Genomic DNA, 12,196 nt, shown 5'->3' with positions numbered 1-12,196 from the left:
ACAACCCCTTCTAAATTGATACGCGGAATCAACATTGGTTAAGAGCTATACTTGCAACGTTGTTTTCTCTATAAACTCTTGATCGGTGATTTTTCCGTACGTCAGTGACCTTTATTGATGGATCATCATTCCCTTTATCTTGGGAGTTTGTTAGAATCTATCTTTTAATAGAGATAAAGATAGTAGGAGAGATTCGGGGAGACAGTTACTTATTTAGATAAGTATAAGCCGGTCTCTTTCATTGTGTTCGACTTCTTTAAAAAAGTCGGGTATGAGTAGAGGACACCCCTTTTGGGTGAACCTTTCATCCTTATTAGACTTGACTTTATGTTTTGGGTTAGAGTATGAATATCCCTCTAAAAAAGTTTATGTGGGGCAAAAAATGTTAAGCTTAAATACATAAATGAGGTATTGACGCTTAAGATTAAAATAATATATGTTGGACTAATGACCTTTTTCCTTATGATATAAACTAAAAGAATAAACACCCCTCCCCCTATCCAAAGTAGAAATAAAAAACACTTTCTTTCCTTCTTTCACCATCATGACTCCAAATTGCCCTGTTACCTTACCTTATATATTATTAAATTCACATAAATAGAAAAAATATAACCACCCGATATAATTTGCTTCAATTTCTAAACCCTTTACATATTTATACACTAATTGCTAAAATTCAAGCCAACGGTATGACAGGACGTTGAATAATTTGGAAACCACAGCGAAGGAGGTGTAGTTGGTTGAGAAGAACAAGAAAAAAGTGAGTTAGTGCTATTGCCATTGTTATGGGGGTTCCTAACCATGAATGGCACCATATCTTCAAGCAGGCCTTGTGAGCCCAAATTAACATTGGCCATATCTTCTTGGGAGTCAGTTAAAGTTGTTTGAATTAAGCCCAAAGTAGGGTTGGCTTGGACATCCTTGGCTTCTAGAATTTCTTGGGCTTTATTTTCTGGTGAAGCTGTAGGCATGGGCTTGGGCTTCTTGATTGGAGGATCTGATTGCGATTGGTGTGGTTGTCCTGTGAGAAAATGAGGGTAGGCAAAGTGCAAGTGAAGACCTTCGTAAGTGATGATAAGTGTGTCTGGGTCCTCATTGGATCTCTCAACTTGCTTCTTTGCACTGCACCTTGGATTCGTGCATCTATAGTAGCTCCTGATTATTCAATAACATACAAGTTAATCACAAAAAAAAAAAAATTCTCTTCTATAATTAAATTAAGCAGGTTAAATATTGATACAAAAATATATTTCTAGTGATTTATGCATTTAAGTCTGAATTTATTATATCCGTTAGTTATTTAAATTTGCTATATGTATATATATGTCTTTTCGTAACTTAGTAGCAAAGAAGAAAACTATTGTTACACAGATAGAATTATTAAAAGAATTCTGTTACTAACACACACACAGAGTGATAGGTCAAGCGCATAAGATGGCATATTCCTAATTTAAGAGAAGGGAAAGTCTCAAGGGCCAGCAAATTTCAACAAATTCTAGCTAACATTTGGCTTTTAACACTCGCATTTGGGGCTTTGTTTAGACTTACGTATACAAAAAATTAACGATGACTAGCTGGATAGTCTAAAATGATAAAATCTACTGACCCTGTAACATTACTGTTTATCTGAATGTTCTAGTGTGTGAGGAATTTTAATAAGCTCACATCATAAAATTGTGTTGCCAAATAGCTATACAGTGCTACTCACCCAAAAGGGCTAACTACATAAATTAGGGTCTTGTTAATTGTGTTTTTTGTTTATTTACCTAATTATTATTTCTTTAGATATAGGCCATGAAAGCTATCATGGAATTAGGCTAATAGAATTATGTTTTTAACCATGTGACATATACATTAAAAATTAATCATTAAATTCGTCATTCATATAAAACATATATTAAAATATAAAATTGTAAAACAATACATTAATATATGACAAATATACCGTAGTTGATTTTCAATGTGTAAATAATATTTTTATTTATTTTATTAAGGTCTTATTAATAAATGTTTCAAGGATATTTGTTGTTGTTAAATATAAAATTTTAAAAATATTTTTATTAATAAAGACATTGCTAAGCTTAATTAAAAGTTCTTAATATTTTTTAAAAGAATTTGTTTTAGTGGTCATCTGAATAAAGAAAAACTGTTAGTCATTAAGGTAGCCTTAATAAGTTAATTTTGAGCTTGCATTTGGTGGACAACGTGAATATGAACAAGGATTAGGTATCTTGAAAATCTACAGTACTGAAGTTACTCAAGATAGACAAGTTTTAATGAGAAAGATGGATGATTTAGGGTGTCTAGTCCGAGGAAATTAATTTTGAGATGCAACTTTCAACCCAATTTGTCACATCAATTGCTATAACGTGAAATCGTGAATACCATAGCAATCTGATTGAAGTGTACAAATATTCTTCACCGTCTTACCCTTTTTAGTTTTTATACCATTCTCTATCCCCCATCATAAATCTATCAAAAATACCGTTCATTGAAAATCCCAATATTTGGTAATTAGTACTGCTGATTACCAAGGATATTTATCAGTGTTTTTAGTAAATCTATGTGACACAAAAATTAAATAAATAAATCATGTTTGTTTCACGTTTTGAATACATTTTTTTATGACGATATAAAAAATAAGAGGAAATTTTAGGAGTTAACCAATATTATACAACTAATATTACAATTAATATTTAATATAAAAAATATTTAAAATTCTTAAAAACAATAATATCTAAAACTCAACTAAAAAAATATATCCAAATTTTAATTCAATAAAATTTCATATATAGTGGATTTGATATTAGACTTGTTTAATAATTTACTATAATATTAACTGAAATTAACTATCATAGTGTTAATTATTTCTCTTGTATTATTTAGAATATAAATCTTTATCTTTTTGAATAATACATATAGAAAAAAGATATATACAAAAATAATACATATAACATTCCTCCTCCATATCAAATAATATATCCATTCACTATTGATTTGAATGTTTAAGGTGTTGCTGCAAACAATTGTAATGGTTAATTGTGTAACAAAAATTGCCAAATATATATATATATATATATATATATATATATATATATATATATATATATATATATATATATATATATATATATATATATATATATAAGTCAGAATTTTTAATCCGAAAAGAATTTTATTACTGATGATGGTTTATGCATCCAATTAAATCGCACATTTACATTTATTACCATCAGAATTTATCGTAAAATCTAATAGTACATTTGACAATAACTAACATGTTTTCTGGCACTGGCAATGTATATCGTGTTCAAATTTTATTGGAGTAGCTTAGGGAATGAGCTTTGCAAGAGATGGAAATTGGAAAGATGAAAAATCAGGTGTACTCAAATTTATGTTAAATTAATAATTAAGAGTTATTAAATAAAAATTTAATCAAATCAGTCAAATCATCTATAGAGTCGATGGAACTAATTTTGTTTCAACAAAGAATTTTAAGAATGCATAAATTGTGTGCAATGTGTTAAGTTAAACAGAGGAACCCAAATGTGAATAATGCTCATTTTTGGTGTATCACAAAACAAATCAAATAAATACGTAGAAGAAAGAATCAGCATTACCTAGGATTTGGGCTATTCTTAATAGATTTTTGACCATACTTCCTCCATTTATATCCATCATCACCCATCCCATTGCCAAAGCACTTGAATTTGAGCGTATACTTGTTCTCAATTTTACTCAAACCCCTTTCCAATATGGAAACCCTGAAACAACATATTCATAAAAAAAATGGAGTCCAATTCACAAAGTTAACACTACATTAATTCTATTGATGAATACAAATTAAATATACCTTGCTGATGAGAGGTGTTCCAAATGCTGATCGCTTTGGTGGTTGTTACTATTATTGATCACTGACAAAGCATTTTCAAAGTCTGAGATTGTAGGACCTGAGTAAATGTTGGATATGAAGCTGTTAATGGCGTCATCGTCAGAAGGCGGCGGCCTTATTATTGTGTTGTAGTGGTCCGAAGGCGGAAGAAGAAGAGGAGTGGCATCATCTAAAAGCTCTTTAACAAGGTCATCATCCTCTGACCCTTCTGAACAAGAAGAATTGGAATTGGAATTAGAATTAGAAGACATTAGTATGACTTCCTCCTCCATCATCATCGTCATCAATGCATTTGTTGTTGACTCAACCATTTATTATTTATTAGGAATTTGGACTTTGGAAACTAAGAGGAGGAGGGTATGAATAATGAAGAAAGAGAAAGAAGGATAGGAAATTTAAGAGTGGAGCAGATGAGGCAGGTTGTTGTGACGTATAATCCCCCTATTTGACTTTAAAGTAAGGGGAGGTGTTGTGGCTGTTTTTTGTATGTATTCTACTTTGACTTCCTTCGACAACATTTCTAATCAATTTCCAAATCGTGTCACCATCATTCACCACCTCATATTTTTCATCATGGGGCCATTTCTTTCTTTGTTTTTTTTTTTTTTAAAGAAAAGTTACTAATACCTTTTTCATTGGAGCATTTTAAACTAGTGTTGAAGATTTTACTCACAAAGAATAAACACTTATCTTAAATATATTAGGTTTAACACTCAACAATTATATTTTGATTAAATTTCCTTTAAGATAAAATATACATGATTCGATATGAATTACTCGAACCCTACAACATTAATTTAGTTTAAACCTCGCCAAATTAATTTTAATAATACTAATTATGTCTTTGAGATTGATAAAAATAGATCACGTTAGTTTTTTAATAGAATGAGTAGTCATTCATTCGATAAAAAAAATATAAAGATATTAACATAAAATATTTTTATCAATTTAAAAAATATAATTCATACAATTAAATTTCGAAAACTGTTTTGATATATGCAGTCTATTTAATGGTAAAAATGTTATTTGTATATTAAAATCAACTATTAAGATTAGTCACTAAAGTATTTGTATATAAATATATGTATGATTTAATTTATTTTTAATGTGTATTTATATTTTAATATATATTTTATATTGATGACTGATTTTGATAATTAATTTTGGTATACAAAATAATATAATTCATTTAATGGAGCACTCTAAGAACTTAACTAAGGTGGATTTGTTGCGAGCTTGATCTTGCTAATGACTCGACTTGGTTGATTCACCAAATTATTGGATTTTTTTTTTTATGACTGATTAGATCAAAACGAGTTTAATAAAAAATTACAATTTATAGGGATTACCTACATTTATCATAATTATTAGAATTTCCTAGACCTATATGGCTAAAAATGAGGCCATTTCAACCGTGAAGATGTAACATTGTAATTTACTAGATGGAATCTAAGCATTGAATATTTGAATTTCATCAGTGCCCTTTATTTTGGTTTTTCGTTTCATGATTTCTTGTAGTGTCTCTTTTTCACCTCTTTAATAATTTACTTATTTACAGGTAACTTGGTCTATGGCTGTGCTTTTAGATTATTTTTGGGAATTGAAATGATGGAGTCCATACAAACAAGATATCCTGCTGTGCCCTCGTTTTGGATGTGGGTTTGACTTTTTTTTTAATAAAAAAAAAATCAATGGTACTGTTATGTGCAGCCTGTGTTTTCATTTAAATGTTTATTTGTCTTGTTATATGATGGGATAGATGCATCACAATGGACAAAGAGCTAGTTGACAACCCAAGGCAAGAGTCAACCTTAAAGATTTATTAGTCATATACCTTCAAAATATTTAGGTGATTATTTTTTAAGATGCTATTTGACTCCTGTAGTCCTGTGACTAACTTTCAATTTCTTCTTTTTTCAGCACAAATTAAATATTTAAATATTTAATCCGGGTAGGTGATAAGCTTGCATTATTTAATCTGCTGTTATAGATGAATTGGTAGGTTACATTTTTTTTTCTTTTTGGAGTATAAAGTGGTAGGTTACTTACTAAAGTAAAGATTCCCCTATGGATAAAGAAATAAGATTAATTTGGATAGTTATTATTGGAGTATAGGTTACTAGTACATTCAAAATTCTTATATGATAATAAAGGTGAATATTCATCCCCATTTCTTAAAAAAAATATACATTTTGATTTTTAATAATTAATTTCGTGAGATTAGTTAGTTTTTTTATTAATAATTTTTTTTCAAAATATATTTATATAATTTGTTAATCATTAATATATTTTTTATTTAATTTTTATAAGTAAAAATAATTTAAATTATTAATATTTCTTTATTTTACACCGTAAATTTTGTCAATATATTTAAAAAAGATAACAAAAAAATAAGAAAGACTAATAATTATTCCTAAAAGATGATGAGACTCCCAAAACCAAAAAAAAATTGTTAATTTTAGTTAATTCTTAACGGATATATATGTTATTTAGGTTTATTCTATTAATACTTAATACAGAGAAAAAATTATTAATAAAAAGACTAACTAATCTCACAAAAATAAAATTTAAAAGCCGAACAAAATAATTCTGTTTAGTGTTTCCTCTAATAAAAATTAAAATTTTTTTTCATGCAAAATCATTTTAAGTGAGAAATTTTATTCAAATTAAAAAAAAAAAAACTAAATACCATACGTTATATTATTTAGTGGAGCCCTTACGCGATAAAAATTAGTAATCTAAGAATAATTTATCTCTTTTTATTATTTTTTACATGTTTTTGTCCCTTTACGAAGTCAAATTCCTAACTCTTATATAATTTGATTGGATCGGAACATAACAATCAATAATCTAAGTCTCTTTATTAGGAAAGGATAGTGCTTACATTGATAACCTGAGGGAGAAAAGATACAATTCAATTTCTGTCAATTTTTATGATAGACAAAATAATTTTCAAAAAAATAAATAAATAATAAATAACACTTCTGCCTTTGACATTGCAATTGTAAAATAATATGAATTATCTGCTAAAGAATTTGTCAAATAATGTTAAAAATAACACTAATTTTTGTCTTTTTTTTAATAACAGATCATGTTAGCTTTTCTGAAAATAAACAAGAGTTTAGTTGAACTTTTATTATAAATGTAGGGTTGATGAGCGGATATTTTATACGCTTTTTGGGGGTAATTTCATGTAGATTTTAGTATGTTTTAATTAGTTTTTAATAGAATTTTATTAGTTTTTAAGCAAAAATCATATTTCTGGACTTTACTATGAGTGTGTGTATTTTTCTGTAATTTCAGGTATTTTCTGGCTGAAATTGAGGGAGCTGAGCAGAAATCTGACTTAGGCTGAAAAAGGACTGCTGATGCTGTTGGATCCTGACCTCCCTGCACTCGAAATGGATTTTTTGGAGCTACAGGAGTCCAATTGGCGCGCTCTCAACGGCGTTGGAAAGTAGACATCCAGGGCTTTCCAGCAATATATAATAGTCCATACTTTGCGCAAGGATAGACGACGTAACTTGGCGTTGAACGCCAAGTTCATGCTGCTGTCTGGAGTTAAACGCCAGAAAAACGTCATGATCCGGAGTTGAACGCCCAAAACACGTCATAACCTGGAGTTTAACGCCAAGAAAGGCCTCTACTCGTGGATAGCTTTAATCTCAGCCCCAGCACACACCAAGTGGGCCCCAGAAGTGGATTTCTGCACCAATTATCTTAGTTTATTCATTTTCTGTAAACCTAGGTTACTAGTTTACTATTTAAACAACTTTTACAGACATTTCTTGTACCTCATGACATTTTCAGATCTGAATTACATACTTTTTGACGGCATGAGTCTCTAAACTCCATTGTTGGGGGTGAGGAGCTCTGCAGCGTCTCGATGATTTAATACAATTCCTTTGTTTTCCATTCAAACACGCTTGTTCTTATCTAAGATGTTTATTCGCGCTTAATTGTGAAGAAGGTGATGATCCGTGACACTCATCACCTTCCTCAATCCATGAACGTGTGCCTGACAACCACCTCCGTTCTACATCAGATTGAATGAATATCTCTTAGATTCCTTAATCAGAATCTTCGTGGTATAAGCCGGATTGATGGCGGCATTCATGAGAATCCGGAAAGTCTAAACCTTGTCTGTGGTATTCCGAGTAGGATTCCGGGATTGAATGACTGTGACGTGCTTCAAACTCCTGAGGGCTGGGCGTTGGTGACAGACGCAAAAGAATCAATGGATTCTATTCCAACCTGATTGAGAACCGACAGATGATTAGCCGTGCTGTGACAGAGCATAGGAACGTTTTCACTGAGAGGATGGGAAGTAGCCATTGACAACGGTGACACCCTACATAGAGCTTGCCATGGAAGGAGCCTTGCGTGTGTTGAAGGATTTCAAGGAAGAGTTGAAGTCAAAGGACAAAGCATCTCCAAAACTCCAACATATTCCACAGTCCTTTATAAACAAATAACTCTATTGTTCAAGTAATAACTATTTATTTTATGCCCTTTTTCTTTATTAAAATACGAGGCTAAAGAATCCTATTGGTATCCTGACTAAGACAAATAAAATAAATATTGATTGCTTCAAGCCAATAATCTCCGTGGGATCGACCCTTACTCACGTAAGGTATTACTTGGACGACCCAGTGCACTTGCTGGTTAGTTGTGCGAATCACAAATTCGTGCACCAAGTTTTTGGCGCCGTTGCCGGGGATTATTGAGTTTGGACAATTGAAGGCATATTTTATTTCTTAGATTAGGAATAATTTATTTTTGTTGTTACAGAGTCATTAAATTTTAATAGGATAGTTTCTTTTCAAAAATTTCTTTCCAAAAATATTATTCTTAATTAAGTGTTAATTTTTTGTGAGTTTAGTGTCTTATTCTAAGTTTGGTGTTAATTGCATATTTTATATTTTCTTTGAAAATTTCGTGTTAGTGTCCTTGGTTCTTTCTTGATCTTTAAGTTGTTCTTGATAATTGGTTATACCCTTTGGAACCTTTTTCAAAAATAATTTTTCTTGGATTGAATCTTGTGCCAAACTTTAAGTTTGGTGTTTTCTTGTTAATCTCTTTATAATTTTCGAAAATTTTCTTAAAGTTTTCTAAAAATTTTAAGTTTGGTGTTCTTTCTTTTGTTCTTGGTGTTCTTGTGAATCTTCAAGGTGTTCTTGAGTTTTTCTTGTGTCTTGATCTTAAAATTTTTAAGTTTGGTGTTCCTTGGTGTTTTCCCTCCAAAAATTTTCGAAAATAAGGAACATTAGATCTAAAAATTTTAAATCTTGTGTCTTTTGTGTGTTTTTCTCTTTCATCATAAAATTCAAAATTCAAAAAAAAAAAGAAAAAAAAATTTTATTTTCTAACCAATTTTAAAACTACTTTTTCGAAATTTTTAATATAAAATCCAAATTTCAATTTCAAATTTTTCGGAAAACTTTTCACAAAATATTTTCAAAATATTTTTTTTATATTTCGTTTTATTTATTCCACTTTTATAAAATAAATAAAATCAACATATAAATTATCTCTTGTGATCTAGTATGGAGGCAAGTAGGAATGAACAGTCCAAGAGGACTCTGGGGTCATATGCTAACCCCACTACTGCTTCATATGGGAGTAGTATTTGTATACCTTCCATTGGAGTCAGTAGCTTTGAGCTGAATCCTCAGCTCATTATCATGGTGCAGCAAAACTGTCAGTATTCTGGTCTTCCACATGAAGAACCTACAGAGTTTCTGGCACAATTTCTGCAAATTGCTGATACAGTACATGATAAGGAAGTAGATCAGGATATCTACAGATTATTACTGTTTCCATTTGCTGTAAAAGATCAAGCTAAGAGATGGTTAAATAACCAGCCTAAGAACAGCATAAAAACATGGAAACAGCTGTCAGAAAAATTCCTGAATCACTATTTCCCTCCCAAACGGATGACACAGCTAAGGCTAAACATCCAAGGCTTCAAACAAGGAGATAAGGAATCCCTTTATGATGCCTGGGAGAGATACAGAGAGATGCTAAGAAAATGCCCCTCTGAAATGTTTTCAGAATGGGTGCAATTAGACATCTTCTACTATGGGCTTACAGAAAAAGCTCAGATTTCTCTAGACCACTCAGCTGGTGGATCTATACACATGAGAAAAATAATTGAAGAAGCTCAAGAGCTTATTGATACAGTTGCCAGAAATCAGCATCTGTACCTAAGCAGTGAATCCTCTATGAAAGAAGAAGCTAAAACAGTAACTGCAGAACTCAGTCCAGTGGATCAGGCTAATGAATTCAATCAGCAATTAGATTTTCTAACTCAGCAGCTAGCCGAATTCAAGGAAATATTACAGGAAACAAGAATGGCTAACAGGAACATGGAAGTACAATTAAAGCAGACAGAAAAGCAACTGTCAAAACAAATAACAGAAGAATGCCAAGCAGTTCAATTAAGAAGTGGGAAAACATTAAATACCTCACTTCAAAGTAGCAGGAAACCAAGAAATGAACAGGTGGATACTCAAAATCCCTCTGAGGACAATCAGAGCCCAGAGAGGAATAATGCTGGCGCTGAACGCCCAGCCCATGCTCATTCCTGGCGTTCAACGCCAGAAACAAGCATGGATCTGGCGTTGAACGCCCAAAGGGAACATGGTTCTGGCGTTCAAACGCCAGTAACAAACAAGGAAATGGCGTCTAACGCCACTCCAGCTCCCACCTCTGGCATTCAAATGCCAGTGGGGGATCAGTCACCTACGAGTGCTGATGATAACCCTTCTAAAAAGGCTTCCCAACCCACTTCTGTAGGTAATAAACCTGCAGCAACTAAGGTTGAGGAATACAAAGCCAAAATGCCTTACCCTCAAAAACTCCGCCAAGCGGAACAGGATAAACAATTTGCCCGCTTTGCAGACTATCTCAGGACTCTTGAAATAAAGATTCCGTTTGCAGAAGCACTTGAGCAAATACCTTCTTATGCTAAGTTCATGAAGGAAATTTTAAGTCATAAGAAGGATTGGAGGGAAACTGAAAAAGTCTACCTCACTGAAGAATGCAGTGCAGTCATTCTGAAAAGCTTACCTGAGAAGCTTAAAGATCCTGGGAGCTTTATGATACCATGCACATTAGAAGGTAATTGTACCAAGCAAGCTTTATGTGATCTTGGGGCAAGTATCAACTTAATACCTGCATCTACTATCAGAAAGCTTGGTTTAACTGAAGAAATTAAACCAACCAGGATATGTCTTCAACTTGCTGATGGGTCCATTAAATACCCATCAGGCGTGATTGAAGACATGATTGTCAAGGTTGGGCCATTCGCCTTTCCTACTGACTTTGTGGTGCTGGAAATGGAGGAGCACAAGAGTGCAACTCTCATTCTAGGAAGGCCTTTCCTAGCAACTGGCCGAACCCTCATTGATGTCCAAAAAGGGGAAGTAACCTTGAGAGTCAATGAGGAAGAGTTCAAGTTGAATGTTGTCAAAGCAATGCAACATCCAGACACCCCAAATGACTGCATGAGTGTTGATATTATTGACTCTCTGGTAAGAGAGGTCAATATGGCTGAGAGTCTCGAATCAGAGCTAGAGGACATCTTTAAAGATGTTCAGCCTGAATTGGAGGAGTCAGAGAAGATAATAGAACCTCTGAAAATCCCTCAAGAAGAGGAGAAACCTCCAAAACCCGAACTCAAACCATTACCTCAATCCCTGAAATATGCATTTTTGGGAGAAGGTGATACCTTTCCTGTAATCATAAGCTCTACCTTAGAGCCACAGGAAGAGGAAGCACTAATTCAAGTGCTAAGAACACACAAGACAGCTCTTGGGTGGTCCATCAGTGATCTTAAGGGCATTAGCCCAGCCAGATGCATGCACAAGATCTTACTGGAGGATGACGCCAAGCCAGTGGTTCAACCACAAAGGCGGCTGAATCCAGCTATGAAAGAAGTGGTGCAGAAGGAGGTCACTAAACTACTAGAGGCTGGGATTATTTATCCTATTTCTGACAGCCCCTGGGTAAGCCCTGTCCAAGTTGTCCCTAAGAAGGGAGGCATTACAGTGGTTCATAATGAAAAAAATGAACTGGTTCCTACAAGAACAGTTACAGGGTGGCGTATGTGTATTGATTATAGAAGACTCAATACAGCCACCAGAAAGGATCATTTTCCTTTACCATTCATAGACCAGATGCTAGAAAGACTAGCAGGTCATGAATACTACTGCTTCCTGGATGGGTATTCAGGTTATAATCAAATTGCAGTAGATCCCAGGATCAGGAGAAAACGGCGTTCACATGCCCATCTGGAGTATT

General features: G+C 32.7%; 1 protein-coding gene across 1 annotated transcript; it reads right to left on the bottom strand.

The window, feature by feature from the left end:
* Positions 1–450: 450 nt before the first annotated feature.
* LOC130976956 (probable WRKY transcription factor 49) lies at positions 451–4,166 on the bottom strand. Its single transcript, XM_057901923.1, has 3 exons — positions 3,854–4,166; positions 3,621–3,764; positions 451–1,155 (listed from the first exon to the last, which is right to left on the bottom strand). The coding sequence occupies exons 1-3, from the start codon at positions 4,162–4,164 to the stop codon at positions 663–665; spliced, it is 948 nt and encodes a 315-aa protein (XP_057757906.1). The 5' UTR covers positions 4,165–4,166; the 3' UTR covers positions 451–662.
* Between the last annotated feature and the right edge of the window lie 8,030 nt (positions 4,167–12,196).

This window comes from Arachis stenosperma, chromosome 4, assembly GCF_014773155.1.
Source record: "Arachis stenosperma cultivar V10309 chromosome 4, arast.V10309.gnm1.PFL2, whole genome shotgun sequence".
Taxonomy (NCBI): Eukaryota; Viridiplantae; Streptophyta; class Magnoliopsida; order Fabales; family Fabaceae; genus Arachis; species Arachis stenosperma.
Note: the sequence above shows the minus strand (reverse complement) of the source record. Positions and strands in the feature narration are given on the sequence as shown.